The sequence below is a fragment of the Apodemus sylvaticus genome, chromosome 9, assembly GCF_947179515.1.
Source record: "Apodemus sylvaticus chromosome 9, mApoSyl1.1, whole genome shotgun sequence".
Classification (NCBI taxonomy): domain Eukaryota; kingdom Metazoa; phylum Chordata; class Mammalia; order Rodentia; family Muridae; genus Apodemus; species Apodemus sylvaticus.
This window is the reverse complement of record NC_067480.1, coordinates 103659325-103675878: the sequence shown is the minus strand read 5'-3', so window position 1 is coordinate 103675878 and position 16554 is coordinate 103659325. Positions and strand designations below refer to the sequence as shown.

At 44.1% G+C, this 16554-nt stretch overlaps 1 protein-coding gene across 9 annotated transcripts in view; it reads right to left on the bottom strand.

The window, feature by feature from the left end:
* Positions 1-16554, bottom strand: part of Dst (dystonin) — a 397313-nt gene that overhangs the window by 274801 nt on the left and 105958 nt on the right. For 3 of the 9 annotated variants that reach the window (XM_052192857.1, XM_052192858.1, XM_052192859.1), the window contains exon 1: positions 13054-13230. The exons of the other annotated variants lie outside the window; for them this stretch is intronic. In XM_052192857.1, the coding sequence (XP_052048817.1) occupies positions 13054-13144 (91 nt within the window). In that variant the 5' untranslated portion in view covers positions 13145-13230. Of the gene's footprint in view, positions 1-13053; positions 13231-16554 lie in introns of those variants that run through there. 9 annotated transcript variants of the gene reach the window in all.

Below are 16554 nucleotides of genomic sequence, written 5' to 3'. Positions count from 1 at the left end.
AAATGAAAAGTGCGGTGTATATTATAAATAATCTAAAAAATTGTGTCTACAATGGATGCCAAAGGTAACAAACAGGTCATACAGTAAGATCTAAGAAATGAGTAAATTCTAAAATAATTAAGTCATGTATTACACATTAAGAACTTCAGCAATCTTTCACTTGACTTGTAAGCCATCCAAGACTAACTAGTTTGTCCAGAAATGAAAACAGAATATTAATTAATTTATTATTCATTCATTCACTTATTTGTTTATTGGTTTTTCGAGACAGGTTTTCTCTGTGTAACAGAGCCCTGGCTGTCCCGGACTGGCTTTGTAGACCAGGCTGGCCTCAAACTCACCTCCCCTGCTTCCCACATGCAGGGATTAAGGCGTGCGCATCACCACAGGCTGGCCCGGATCTCCTTTTTATTATCCATGTTTCTAGAACCCAGAATGGTCAGAATTTTTAAACTGAATATATAACTCAAGACTCAACTCGAGGTCTGGAAAGGCGGCTCAGTGTTGAGAGAACCCAGGTTAAGTGCTTGGCGCCCACAGTGGACAGCTCACACCTAACTGCCTGGAACTCCAGTTCCTAGGATCTGAAGCCCGCTTGGGCCTCCTCAGGCACCACATAAATGGTACACGGGCCTACATGTAAGTACACACACATGCATAAAATCAAAATCATCTATTTTGAAAAGAGTCAACTGTGGAGGCTGGCAAGCTGGCTCAGTGGTTAGGAGCACTGATTGCCCTTCCAGAGGACCTGGGTTCAATTCCCAGAACCCACTTAGTGGTTCAAAACCTGCCTATAACTCCAGTTCCAGAGGACGTGACATCTGGTTTTTAGGCCTCTAAGGAAAGCAGGCATGCACATGATGCACAGACATACATGAAGACAACATGCCCACACATATTCAATAAATATTTTTTTAATTAATCAATGCTGAACTAGGTAGTATTTTATAAAACCAATAGTTAAGTGGCTTATCTATTCCACATGACTACTTTCTGTCTTGAAAAGGTTTTGTTCCTAAAGCATGTAATTAGATGCAAAGATGACAGACAGTATCATATCATAATATTAATCAAATGATCAGGATAGGAAATCATGGCTTACACAGCCAAACTGTTTTTATCACCACATAACGAAATGCATATACCATTATTAAAATATTTTGAATTATTATTTTACAGCAATATGTGAAGCATCATGGAGCATTCAGGAGACAAACAGGACACAGACCCTTATCTACAATAACCCAAGTTGTTAGATGTTACGTATAAAAGAGGAAGGTGTATAGGAAAATATGTCAGATGGTTAATTTGTATATTCAGGTAACTGATTTCTCCTGTTCTGTATGGTCCCTTGTTTTCTAAAATGGTCCAAGTTCGAGCTACAGGTTCTCCTTCTTCCCACATTCCTCAATGTTCTCAGACCGTTCCTCCTTTAGCATTGGGTACTACAGAAATTGCACCTTTAATCAGTAAGATCAGTTAAGACCACAAGGCCTTACTGACTGACTAACAATGGAAATAAAGCATAATTGTGTTTTCCCTCGATATAGCCAGTTAAAATTTTCACTCAAGTATATAGACTTCGAGAACCAAAATCACATTAAACAAAAAGCCCTTTTCTCCTTCTTAAATACAGGCCTCTAACAACTCCGGAACATACTCAAAAAAAAAAAAAATGCCATTTATTTTAACTGAGCCTACACATTATTTGCAATCTATATTAGTAACAGAAGAACAGTTCTGAGGTGATAAGGATGGACCATGATTACTTATGGGAGGAAAATGGCTGCCCATCCAGAATCCGACTACTGCCCAGATGGCCATGCATCAGTGGCTACGCAACCTGGGCACCTGCACCAGGGGTTCTGTCAGGACTAGGCTGCACCACAGAGAGGGACAGAGGTCTCTGGTTACTACGAGCAGGACTTCAGACTAACAGAACCTTGTGAAAACACCTCACCCGATCTTTACCTGTTTGCTGTGCCTGGTTTCCAAGCCCGGATACACTTGCGTACTTACGGCATAGCGGCATTCTTTAAAACAGAGCGTGACATGTTCAGTTCACTACTGACTGACAGGCGAAATCCTCCCCCTCTTATGAAAATATTGATGAAAACACCAGTGAGTTGTTTCTCTACAGTTGGGGAGGGAAGGGTAGCATCCTTTGGTCCAAATTAAGTGAAGGAAAACTGCACACAGCAGCCCGACCGCGCCTGAACACTGAAATGCTGCCTTCCTTCGAAGGTCAGCCCCGCCTGAATCCCAGGATGCTCAGATCCCTCCTGGTGTGGAACTGGACCCCAGCTCACCTAATTCAGCTCTACTAAGAGGCCCCTGACTTTGACCCTTTTGCAGGCTCTGGTTCCTTGGAGGATTCTAAGCTTAGGATTCTCTACAGACTCCGACTTGATGAGCAGGTCCTGTGCCTGTTCCAAATGCTTCCCCTCTCCCCAGGTTTCCTAGAGAAATCTCAAGTATAAAACAAAAGGCACTAGAAAAGGGGGTCTATTATATGCTAATTTGTTCACTTGAAGCATATAATCAATTAACTCCTGACTACAATTAGGGGAAAGGCTGGAAGTACACTGAATGTTTTCAGACGGAGGCTAATTATAAAAATCTCTACATTTAGCAGATCATGTTAATTCTGCTGGAGCACAAATTTAAATTCCTATGCAGTTTTCCAAGTTGAAAAAGATTAGTATTTCAGTATACATCTATTTTCCTATTAAAAAGGTTATATTATCCTTGAAACTGGTTTTTTGTTATTGTTTTGTGTGTGTGTGTGTGTGTGTGTGTGTGTGTGTGTGTGTGTGTTTGGTTTGGGGGGTTTTTTTGGAGACAGAGTCTTACCATCATATAGCCCAGGCTAGACTCAAACTTATGATCCTCCTGCCTCAGCCTCTAGAGTACTGGGATTATACAGGCATGGGGAACCACGGCCCAGACAATTTAGACTCCTCCAATCCTGCTGTACACCCACCAAAAACATTCAAAAGAAAGGTATACGAGTCATGAATTACTTGAAGGACATAGGATAACATCGTAAAATGTATTCATAAACATAAGTCTTGACTTAAAACTACACAAGAAATCAAGTCCTAGGACCAGCAAGATGGCTCAGTGGGTAAGGGAATCTACTGCCAAGTCCGAAAACCTGAGTTCAGCCGGGAACCCATGTGGTAGAAGGAGAGAACCACACAAGCTGTCCTCTGACCTTCAGAGTATTCATGCATTGACACGCATGCACACACAAAATAATATAAATAAGTAATAACTGTATAAGTAATTGAAATAAAATCTAACCTTCACCCAGGCTTTTCCATGTATTATTTTCAATATCCTCATTGGTCAGATGTTTCTACAAAGTTCACAAACTAAACAACCAAATCCTGTTTTAGGTGTTCTTTCTTTTTCTAGCAATCCCAACACTGATAGATCACCTGAGGGCCGAGGCTCTACTCAAATAAGTTACAGGAAAACTATCATAGTTTTTCTCTAAGGTCTTAACTCAGATCTTAGAAAAATCAAAAACGATGGTTGACTGAAAAGCATCAACTTTTAGGAGCGAGAGCCTAAAACTCTGGGTTTAGGCTCTTATGACTCTGTGTGTATATCCATGTGTACATATATGTATATGTACACATATGTATCCAGGCTATAATCTAGTCACAGCAACAGAAGCATTCCAAAAACTTAAAGCAAGCTTCTAACTCTGCCCCTGGCTACATTTTAAAGGCAGTAATTTGGAATCCCAAGAGGTGAGCTTCACTTGTTTCACAGGCATGGACAGCTAATTTCAGTCCACCCTTAAAATAGAACAGTTGGACTAATTTTAGACCCAAGTGTTACATAGTATCATAGTTGCCAGCTAACTGGATCTCTGAACCCGCAGGCACATATGTAGATGCCAGAGCAAAGTGTCAGACTGCTGAGCTCTGAGCAAACACACACACACACACACACACACAGACAGACACACAGACACACGCTCTCTGAAGTAGGCACGGCGCATAGTGTCCTCAGCCTAAACAGAACACACAGTCCACAAAACAGTGTGACCACATGAAAGAAATAATCGGGCCCTTATTTACCTAAAAGAACACCTATAAAATAGTCATGCAAACCCATCAAAGGGGGCTGTGGGCCTGCTACGCAAACATAAGGACCTAAATTCAAATCCGAAGTACCCACATAAAAAGCTGTGTGTGGTCTACACCCCAGTGCTGCGGGAAGCAGAGACGGGGGACACTGGAGGTCACTGACTACAGCCTGTTTCCAGGTTCACCTGTGTCTCAAGAGTAGAGAATGATACAGCAGGACACCCAACGCCCTCTCTGACTTTCATATGAAGGTGTGTCCAGATGCGCACACATGTACACACACACACACACATATACATGCATATATGCATATACCATATACATAATCCTCACATTCACATAGAGAGGTAGAGAAGAAACACCTAAAGGGGGGTGGTGGGATGGCTCCGCAGTTAAGAGCACTCAACTGCTCTTCCAGAGGTCCTGAGTTCAAATCCCAGCAACCACATGGTGGCTCACAACCATCTGTAATGGGATCCGATGCCCTCTTCTGATGTATCTAAAGGGAGCAACAGACTACTCAAAATAAATAAATAAATCTTAAAAAAAAAAAAAAGACATCCAAAGGAGGTTGGGATATAAAAGGGCCAGTGATCACTGCAAAGTACTGCTTTCCAGAACAGGTACGAAGATCTCTTAAAACACAACAATAAGAAATAAAAAAAAAAAAAGCAACCAAATAAAACCGTGAGGTGGTGCAGGCTGGGTGGAAGAGCGGCCACCTGGTAGAGTTCACTGGGCAGAGTAAGACCCCAGGTATGCTTTGATTTCCTGCACCAAAGTCCCACACAAAGAAAAGTGGGGAGAGGGGGATCTAAACAGACTCATCTAATGGATTGCAGATTAAAAGCAATAATGGACAGTGCTCAGGTATGGAAAAAAGTAATGGTAGAGCCAAGATCTGCATATAACCCTGTTGAGTCTTTGCTCTCACGTGCACCGGAGCCTCCTGACCTGACATGCAGCTCTTGCAAGTGAGCAGGCAGGAGTCCACGAGCCTCATTAGTGGGGTAAGTAAACTGGGCCCCTCCCCTGACCTCTCTTGCATAGGTTTTCCCAGACACTAGCTTTGGCATTCTTTCTTCCCACAGCTCTACTGTGGTCTAAGGCAGCGTGGGGCCCTAACTAGAAACAGACCAGATGTGGCTGTCTCGGTTAGAACAGGAGCCAAAGCAGACTTTCTTTTCTTATAACTTATCCAGCCTTGTGCGATAGCAACACAAAATTGATTAAGCAAAACATCATCAAACACTGACGTGGACGCACAATGAGAGAAACTCTCATTCACTGCAGGCGCAAACAGAAGACAGGGTGCTTCACAGAAAGATTAGCTGTGTCTCACAAACTTAAATACCTTAAGATCCACCGAGCTCATTCCTCAGCCTAAGTTACTTGAAACTTCAAGTCCGTACTTAAAGCCATGTACACAGTGTGTATAGCTTTTTTTATCCGTTTAGAAAAACAAAAATGGAAAGCAAGCAAGATGCCCTTCACTGGATGAACAGCTTTAAATGGTGAGGCATTCATTAAACAAGGGACAGAAATAAAAAGAGATGGTACCCTACTCCAGGAAAGGCATGGTGTACCAGGCCTGGTAACCCACACATCTAGTCTCAATGCTTGTGAGAAGAGTAAATCTGAGGGCCAGCTTGGGCTACATAACCAGGCCAGCCTGGGCAACATGCTAAGATCCTGTCTCCCAAAACCAAATGGAGAAGTGGCATATGACACTTGTGTCCAAACAAGTGACAAGGAGAGTATTACAACGTTAAACGCTCTCTTATGGACAGAACATACTCCATACAGTTTTCACTATATCAATCCTTTTTTTAAAAAGGCAAAATGAGAGCAAAATCTTAAGTGTTGTCAGGATCTTGTAAGACGTCTTTAAAGCAGTAAGCCTATTCCGCATTGTTCTGTAATGGCAAACACACTGTCCGCTAGTCGAAGCCCACAAACTGCAGCAGAGCAAAAGCTACTGTAACTGTGGATCACAGAGGGTAATGAGTTATTAGTATAACTTATCAGTTGTAACATACGTGATCACAGATGTCAACAGAGCAAGCTGCAAATGTGTAATTTTCTCCTTACACTGAAATCTGCTCTAGAGACTGGTCTAGTGTCAGGGTTTTGTTTGTTTGTTTTTAGGTTTTCTGGTTGTTTATTTGTTTAGGTCACTGGCCCAGGACTACTCATGGACTTGAACTCTGGATACTTCACCCACACTTTGTTGTCGGGATATTTTACTCTTTTTATCCTCCCTTCTCAAAAGGGGAGGGGGAGAGGACTACAAAGAACTATTTAGGCCAAAAATGAAGAATACATATAGTCTTGGCATGGACAGCATAGAGGCCTGGTCACTGAATACATAAGAACATGTTTTCAATTCCTGACACAATAGTAGCTTTGTACAAGACGTTTAATACTGGGACTCACTGGGAATATTTTCTCCCACTATGCAAAAGAAAAGAAAAAAAAATCAAGATTTTGTCCTCTCTCTTGAGAATTCTGTCCAGGAAACATTCCGGGAATGTATCAAAGTGGCCACGGAGTGTTGGCATTTACCAAAGCTTAATACCGTTCGGTGGTCATTCAACCTACATATACTCTGGACACACATTAAAGGAGGTATTAAAATGTTATCTCATTTTCATTGATACCTAATAATTAGACTCTATAATTCTGCTAAAATAGAGGAGTACAAACTGGAGAATCTGCCCAGCATTTTACCTCAAGTAACGTCTATATATTTTAATCCATTGTTATGTCATACTCAAAATAGACTCTCAGTGAGATTTTTCCATAAGCACTCTTTTATAAAATGTATTTGTCAAAGTAAAGACAATCAAAATGCCCAGTGTATGTCAGATGTACACTTGATGATACCCCACCACAAATGCGATCACTGAGAACTGATGTGTCCCTCCATCAGGAACGCTGACTTCATTAGTAAGCCTCTGCTCTATGTCTGTGAAATGGCAGCGGCTGTAGAATTCCTCGGGCAGAGCTCATCATTTCACGGCGGCTCCCGAGCCTTCCTCCCCCGTCTTCTCCATCCACAGTGCCCTCACTTATATGCAACATCTGCTGAGGATCATTCAGGGTTCTACTCTACAAAATTAAAGCAAAAAAAAAAAAAATGTGGTCCTTGGCTTGACATCCAAGCCTCCTTTCAATATGATTCAACACAAGGCTCTCTCCGACCAAGCCTCCCTCTCAATGAACCTCAGAGTCATGACGTAATCAAGGTACCCCCACTGAGGACATCTTGTCCGAGAGGCACATCTCAGTGGACCTTACACATACAGCTTTCCCTGCAATGCACTCTCAGGGGTTGGGGTGATGACTTGTTGGGATCCCGTATCCTAGCTTGCTTCTCTGGGATACAACACTGACCGAAAACAACACAGGGTGAGGACTGTCTAGCTTATTCCCTCTTCTGGGACATTTCAACTTTGCATGGAATTGAGGAAAACTAACTAGCACAGTACTCAGCATGAGGACCCAGTACCACACAAAAAGCCGGGCCCAACAGTGTGCCTCTGTGATACCCGTGCTGCGGAGGGCAGAGACAGACAGACTCCTAGAACTCACTGGCCAACAAATAGCCTCGCTGAACAAATATGCCGTACTGAAGTGAAAGACCAGGTCTCACAAACCAAAGTGAGGTGGCCCTCCGCCCTCCACAAGCATACACAGGTACAGGCATGTAATGACAGCAGCCACCACCACCATTCAAGAGTTAGTGGGGGAGAGCTCTTTGTTCAATCACTTAAAGAAGCCACACTGGACTTCCATACATGCTTGGGCTTCATCTTGGGAAGCAGAAAACAACCACAGGATCACTAATAGCCGAGAAATGGACACAAAAATGGCCTGTTTTGTGTTCTAAGACCTTACAGAAATAAGCAGACAGGCATGCGATAGAAGCACCTGGGTCCTTGTTAAGTCATAAGAAATCGTAAGTGTTCTGAACGGCAAATCACTTTCTCGTTTGCAGTGTGTTTATAAGACAGGAACTCAAGGATTGGACTGTGTGCTCTCCATTTACATTCTGGGCTGCGGAGTATGAAACTCGAGTGAGCAGACAGCCTGGTAGTCCATCTGTGTGCGGCTGCCATGACTTCAGATGTTTTCATAATCTCCAATTTCATGATGAGGCTGTGCTCCGACCCTCCAGCTCCTCACACAGCCCGGCTCCTGGGACTCATCAGACCAAAGGCAGAAACACAAAAGCTCCACTCTCACTGTCGAACAACGACGACAAGGCTGTAAGCTGTTCTCACTCCTCCTCCTCGTCACTGCCCAAATGTAACTGTCGAGCCAGAAATTAAGCATCGCCAAACTGCCCAAATGTAAACAGAGAACCTAAAAGTTCCTAAAAGCGTGAAGCTTTCTTTGTGAAATGCCTGCCTATATAAGCTGTGATCACACTTAAGCCAGTACAAAAGAAACCAAATCAGTGTCAGTGTGATGCCGGAAGCTCATTGTTAAATTTATTAATAATATCTAATAGGCCCTTACATTCCTGAACTGGCATGTGTTTCTTATGTCCTAAGGCAGTAAACAAGTTCTGTGATCAATTTAAATACTAGTTACTCAGTGAGACTTACTGCATAAATCCACGGTATAAACACTTTTGTTTCAATTTTAAAATCCTCAGAGAGTCCAATGACGCCTTCATACATTCCCACAGACTTTGCTGAAGTCTATAGTACTTTGTTACAGCTGTTAAGATGAAGTCAAACCTCCAAGTTTCCAATTTAGCACAGGCATTTTATCCTGTGCGCCAGACACTGCCGGTGACCAAAGCCAGTGACCAGTCTCCCCATATTCTGGACAACTCTAACTTTGACGTCGTTCATAGCACTAGATGGAGAATGCCATAAACAATCAAATAAACAAACAAACAAAAGCTCCTACATCTTTTCCCTTGCAGACAGACAGAGGGAGCTGAGAAGTGAAACTGCAGCAGGAGGGCAGCAAGGGCAGCAAGCACGGTGTAACTATTAAATGATCACAAAACAGACTCTAAGTAGCAATATGCAAGTCTGCGCCCCTTCTGCAACATGGAGATACATCACAGCCCTGACCTGTCTGTCTACCTTGAAGTTATTGGTACCTAAAAGAGGATGAAGAAAGTGGGGAGGGGAAAGTCTATTTAGTCTACTATCTGTCAGGAGCAGTTAATCTCAAGGAACATAAAACAAATTAAACTCATTTTTTAACTAACTCAATGCTACATTATCACGGTGTAGCATAAAGTTCACTATAACACAACTGTATGCCGTGAGCACAAGGAAATCTGAAATCAAGGTTTGCAGAGTCCTGAAGCCACTTGAAACCTGAGTAAGAACATCACAGAACATGCTGCACACAGCAGAGAACTTCCTCACACGTCACCCAAACACTCATCTTTTGGAGTACCAGAACCCATCCCCACCAGAGAGATGTTTCCAGTCCATCATGAGTCTCCCTGAGATGGCGAGAGCATACTGAAAACAAAAACTACTGTATCCTTGCTTCTTTCTGTTACCATGAGCCCAGTAATTATACAAATTTGCGGTTCAAATACTAAAAGGTTTTCTTAGCAATACTGTAGGCAAACAACCAAACTGTCCGCCAACCTTCGCAGAGAATACTGTTCCCACTGCAGCCTGTGTGGGAACTGATAAGTTCCGGATATTGGGAAAATCAGCAATGTGTTAGACCAAGAAATGTCAACGTTTTCAAATTAGTTCTAAAATATACAGAGCAGGGGCTGGCAAATGGCTTAGCTGATAATGTGTTGCTGCAAAGGCCTGAGAACCGGGTTTGATCCTCAGAACCCACATAAAGAGTCAGATCTGAGGGAAGTGCGGGGATGGGAAAGAGTATAATATAAATACATTATATGGACGACTCAAGAAACAAAAGCATAAACGAATAAAAAAGCCAGACGCCGTATCACACATCTGTGGTCCTGTGCTCCTCTGGCAAGCTGGTAGGCAGAGATGGGAGAAGGCACAGAGACTGTGTTGGCCAGGTAGCCTGGGGTAGGGTGCACAGCACTGCCTCAGCAGGGTGAAGAACCGTGTCCTCTCAAAGTTGTTCTGACCCTCACACCTACACACACACACACACACACACACACACACACACACACACACAAAGTAAAAAATACACAGAATAAAATGTAATGGCCCGCACTAATTATTTTCACACTTAACATCATATAAAAGTATCTTTGATGGGAAACCATGGTCAGCGACAACTCAGACAGCAAGCAGAGTGTTCATTTATAACAGCATACCAGCTAATTTCATTACACTTGACATGAGATCACTCTGTCTTTTATACTAAGCTGCTAAAAATATTCTCACCATACAGGGACTATATTGAATAATTTACTATAAATAGAAAGGTACTGACATGGGCAATCCTTAACATAAACAGTATCAAGGAATTGTCATTTTTAAAAAAAGCTTTTATTCACCCTGACTTGTTACCAATTGAAATAACTCAATTTTTTTTAACTTCCGGGAATATTTTGACCTGACATATTTTGATGATGAATCTATTTCACAAATAACTAGATGAGAATTTGATCCAGAACACTACACCCTTCTTTGCAGCAAATAAATCCTTGTGTTATTCTAGTTCCGTAAACAGTTGCCTATTTTTACTCTGACTTAAAGGACCAAAGCCATACACGAGAATAGAACGCTCCATGAAAATCAGAGCTTGTTCACCCCTACCCTCTGTCTCTGGGGGGCCTGGGGTGAAGGCCTCCCAAGGCTGCCTGAGGATATGCCCAACAAAGCTCTCAACCCCAAGTTTGACTCTTCTAATGTTATAGATTGCCCCCCTACCCCTGTTCTTTAGGTTGTTGACACACTACTCAACAGCTGGGCACATACTTGACAACCCAGTCACCCTGCAGATGAGTGCAAATGCACTCTGTAAACCGAGGACTCTGACAGAAATAAAAATCAAAATAACCTCTCTTCAGACTGGAACATAAAAATGTGTGGTACGGTGCGTGATTTCAGAAAAGTGAACTTGGGAAAGTTTTGCAAACTGGCACTCCCTATTCAAAGCAGACAATTCTTTTCTAATTAGATCAGCCCTATAGTGAGCCATCAGGATAAGTACTGTAGTGAAGTCATCCTATTGGTCACTGATGGGAAACCAAAACTGGCTTCCAAATGCACCAGGAAACAATGGGTACGCCAGGTCTCTGGCTTTTCACAGAATACACTGGCCAATAAGCTTCTTTTTCTCTCCAAGGCTAAGTGAAATTCAGAACATCTGTATGGCCGAACACAATTTGGTGACCTAAGCATTTCAAAAACCACAAAGAATGGGGGAAATGGCCCTTTGGTTTTCTTCTGTGAAATCTTGGGGAAAATGTGAAATGTCTGCGGAGGGCATCACTGGCAGTAGCAGTGTCCCAGTCAAGGGTGAGATGCAGGGCGGCCATGTATATTTAAGTCTGTGTTATTTACTAGGACCAATAAGACAAGGTTCTAAACAAGGCCTGTTTGCTCAAGACAGGCCAAAGTCAGCATTCTGGTTATTCCTTTTTTTTTTTCAGACACCTAAAATTACCCACTTATCACTAATATTGAACTTGATCTGACAAAAAAATTTAAAAGCTGTATTTTTCCCTAAGCATATGATATATACATTGCAGACCTTCCTGATTTTTTCCTGAAATCATAGAGATTAAAGTTCTATATTGCAGTGTTTCTCACTCATAACTTTCTAGAGACAACTGAGTGAGAGCATCATTTTAAATGGAAAAACAGAAACAATCCTCAGTACATTGCATACAAGCAAATGTCCAGATATGAGTTAGCTTAAAATATCACTGCACTTGCTCAGGGCTATATTATCCACAATAGAGCTTTAGCACAAAGAAATTCCAGTTGTGTTTACAAAATGATATGCAAAGTCTAAGAATCCAGTTACAGAACTCATTCTAGAAAGGCGTAAAACATGAGTGTAGGAAGACTTCAGTTATGGGAGCTTAGAAATTCTGTTATTCAGTTTTGAATTCATATTAGTAACAGAAAACTATATATATTTTATTTAACTCTCAGGATTTGAGTTACTAAACCCAAAGTGAATATTCAAAAGATGCACTCTGTCCATCATAAAATACCACTATTTACTATTAACATTTTATACACATCTGTGAACCATCCTCACAAACATGTGACTGTGAAGCATCTTTCAAGTTGCAATATATATACGTAAAAATACATTTCAAGAGACACAAAGACTCAACATGGGAAAGCACAAGTAGCCATAATACTTAGATTGCCAAGATTAATTAATTAAGTGGGCACAAAATTTCCTGGAAATGGCAAAAACTGTATCTCAAAATAGACTTCTTTACATTTAAATGTACAACCCACTCTCCGATTAAAGACTTCCTTTTATCGTGATTTGAAAAAAAATTTTTTTTGGATTGCATCCGAGTTAGAATATAATCACAAGTGAGAAACTTTTTAAATAAGTACAACTTTTTGAGAAAAAAAAAAATTAACGTGGTGCTGTGCTCAAGAATCTAAGAGCCTTTACAGGTTGGCTACGCCAGGCAGGAGCAGCCAGGCTTGGAAATCTCACAGAGAAGTAATGGCATCCAACCCTCCCAGGAAGAATTATGGCTATGCTTGATGCTTAAGAGCTTCTACAAAGGGAAAGACAAGGCAAAGTGCTTCTTGGAAACAGACCTCCCCCGCCCTCCCCCATTCCACCGCCTACCCTAGGGCGTCTCCGAACCCTCACCCACCAGGCCCTACTCTGGGATAAAGGATTTCACCCAGGGCACCTGGCGGTCCCCAGGGCTGGTTCCGGCTGCTGTTTACTTGTGCCCACGCGGGGGTGGCTCTGATTTGGGAAAGGTAACGGTTCCCATGGGCCCTGCCCCACCACACAGCCCAGCGCAGGGACCTCATACCTTTGTACCTCTCCAGGACATCCTCGTAGGCCTGGAGGTACTCCTGCTCCTCCACGTACATGTAGGCGGCGGGGGACAGGTACCCCGCCATGCCGGGGTCCGGAGAACTGGCCGCGCCCGTGGGCCCGCGACCCGGGTGGAGGCGTCAGCAACCCCGGGCTGGAGGATTAGCGCGGCGGCAGGCCCGGGGCGGCGTCCCCAAGGAAAGCTTCGGGGGGCGGCGGGCGGTGGCTCGGGGCGGCCAGCCTCCGGACCCTGCACCCCGGGCCACGGCGCTGCGGAGGAGCGCGCTGCCCCGCCGGGATGCGCCGCGCTTCTGCGGCATCTCCGGGCTGCGCCGCAGACGCCCGCCCGGGAGGAGGAGCGGCAGCGCCGGGCTGCGGCACCGCCCTCCGGCCCGCCCACCGCCCGCCGCCGGTCCCAGCGCGGATTCTATTTGGGACCCACAACAGGTGCCGGGGAAACAAAGCCCCGGGTCTCCTCCCTGCTGAGGGGGCTGGAGGCTCTCCACCCCGGGAAGCGGAGGAAACGACCATGCTTTCCCCAGCCCATCTTAGGGCATCGGAGGACCAAGTCACTGTAACAGGGCAAGAAGGGGGACAAACCCGCCTCCAGGAGACCTGGACCGCGTCCGCAGTCCTGAACCTGGCGGCCTCTGGAGGTGGCAGGGCGCATCAGGGCCTGAGGGCGCCGCCAGGGTCAGGGCAGCTGAAGACCAGGCAGCGGCCCCTCCCTTCTGCCCCCCAGAGCCTGCCAGCGCATCTGCCGCTGCTCTGGGAGGGACTGTCCACTCACCATGGCCCAGATTATTGTCACCGCCCTCTTTTCCTCTTATTATTCCTTGCACATAGTACCAGTACCCGCTGAGCAGAATGCACATGGGTCTCCTAAGTTTGACGCGTCGTATGCTAAAATAAGGACCGCAAGACGAGCCAGTATGTAAATGGATGTTATTCAGGGCACAGAGTCCAGTTGCTGTGGCTGGAATCCTGCATCCTCACCGTGGGCCACCAGCAGGTGACTGACTCTCTTCATGGGGAAAGGGAGATGTAACAGAACCTACATGAAGTGTGTGTGTGTGTGTGTGTGTGTGTGTGTGTGTGTGTTACTTACCACCACTTTCATTCTTAGAAAGCCCACTCACTACATACATATCCCATCATGCTATATGACACTTCTCTCTAAATCTTCCTGTTTCCTCCTTTTGTATACACTGGCCTCTCCTCTGGACTCTTTGTTGGTTTTGAATATTGTGGAACTGGAACCATTTTCTATTAATTCTATATGAGGATAAAAAAATGTTTGAACAGAGACCTCTGCTCAAGAAACAGAATAGGTAACTCTCCTTGGCAAATGACCTGCTTTTATTTCCCCAAATAAAGCAGGATCTCATCTCTTTCCTCTCTAGCTTAATTGCCTGGTCTATGATCTGGGTTTGATCCCTGAAAATAAGTAAAACTCAATATGCCCTTGTGCATATGTGTATGAAGTAACCTTGAGAAAAACCTCTTGGAATGAAAAGTATTAGCAGTAAGTTCCCATTCCCACTCCCCATTCATACAGACTAAATACACACAGTAAGGTGTGTAAAGGGAAAGTCTGAGGCTTCATCAGAAACCAACACTAAGTACAATCCAGTTCTATGAATATAGTCAGCATATATTTTACCGTACTTCAAACTATCCATTTAAAGAGCCTGTCGAATAAAAATAGTAGCAGTATCTGGGGTTCAGCCTTTGCCCCAAGCATTCCTGAAGCCATAATGGTGGGTGGATATGCTATTAATTACAGTCTGGCTCACAGGGAAGAAGACATAGCATAGCAACAAAGCTTGCATTGGAGTCAAGACCGCCTGGATCAAGATCCTAGCCTGAATACAGATCCTAGCCTGAACTAGATTCTGGCCTGAATCCAGATCCTAGCCTGAATCCAGATCTAGCTGATGGTCTTGTGGTGCTTCTATTCACTGAAGGAACTTAGGAACTGAGAAAAATCACAGTTACTATTATATAGGGTGTTTGCCAGCCTTGAGAGATGTATCCATAACTGGTCACAAGATACCTCGCTATGCACATAGCTAGCACTTATAGAGTATTTTCCATGTGGCAGGGAATTTGCAAACTGATTTACATTTGCTAACTGTCTGCATCCTGCATTTCACCCCAGTCAAGACACTTAAATTAAGAAACTGGAACTAGGAGATGGAGAGATGGCTCAATAGTTAAGAGTACTGAATGTTCTTCAGACGGTCCTGAGTTCAAATCCCAGCAAACACATGGTGGCTCACAACCATCCATGAGATCTGACTCCCTCTTCTGGAGTGTCTCTGAACAGCTACAGTGTACTTACATATAATAAATAAATAAATCTTTTTTAAAAAGAAACTGGTACTAAGAAAAGTTCAGTAATTGGCCAAGTGAAACGCAGCTAGAGGTGGGCTGTGGTGAATGTTTACAGTCCCAGCATTGGGGAGATAACAGCACACTGACAGAAAACCTGTGCTGCATGAGACCCCATCTCATCAAGTAGCAACAACAAACTTACAAGTAGCAACAACAAACTTGACCAAGGTGAGAGAGGACCCACACCCTCAGACTTACATGTTCAGAATCTGGTGCTTCAACGGGCCAAGTCTAAGTTTAAAAGATCCCCTCTTAAGACAACGTTAGCACTGGAAAAAACATGCTCAGTGACAGGTAATTTCAAGCCGTTAAACCTAGCTGATGATACCCTACAGCTAAGGACAGCACTGGACTATTGGTACGTAAAATGCAATTATTCTGTAAGCATTGTGAAGCCCCTCCCCTCACCTATTACTCGACCTCGAGGTGACCCTAAGAAAGAGAGTGAACATCTTGTAACTGCAGATTTTAATATAATGAAGCTACAGTAAATATTAAAGTGCCCCCCCCCCAGGCCCGTTTTTTAATTTTTCAGTGATGGACATCAAATCAGGGCCTTAGGTAACCAAAGCAAGTGATCCACCACTGAGCTGTCTGGAGCTATTATCAACATGTCTGTTGGGGTTTTGTCTAAGCTCCACCCCACACCTACCTGGCAATAGCCAGGTATGCCCCGCCCCAGAGATCTGGCCCACTATAAGAGGGGCTACTTGCTCCTCCTCTCCCTCTTTGCTCTCAGCTCTCCCACATACTCTCACCTCTCTGCCCCCTGGGGGTCTTCCCCCCCCTTCCACGTGGTCATGGCCGCCCTCCACTCTCTCTCTCTCCCTCCACTCTCTTTCTCTCTCTCTCTCTCTCTCTCTCTCTCTCTCTCTCTCTCTCTCTCTCTCTCTCTCTCTCTCTTTCTCTCCCACTAACTCCCATCCCCTATTCTGAATAAACTCTATTCTATACCATGTCTGTGTGTGTGTGGTCCCTCAGGGGCAGAGGTGCCCAGGCAAGGACCCGCCTGGACACCTTCCCCCACGCCGCCTAGCCACACTCACCTAACCCCTATACTCCCTCTACTTCATCATCCTGCTGAATCCTCCAATGGTGC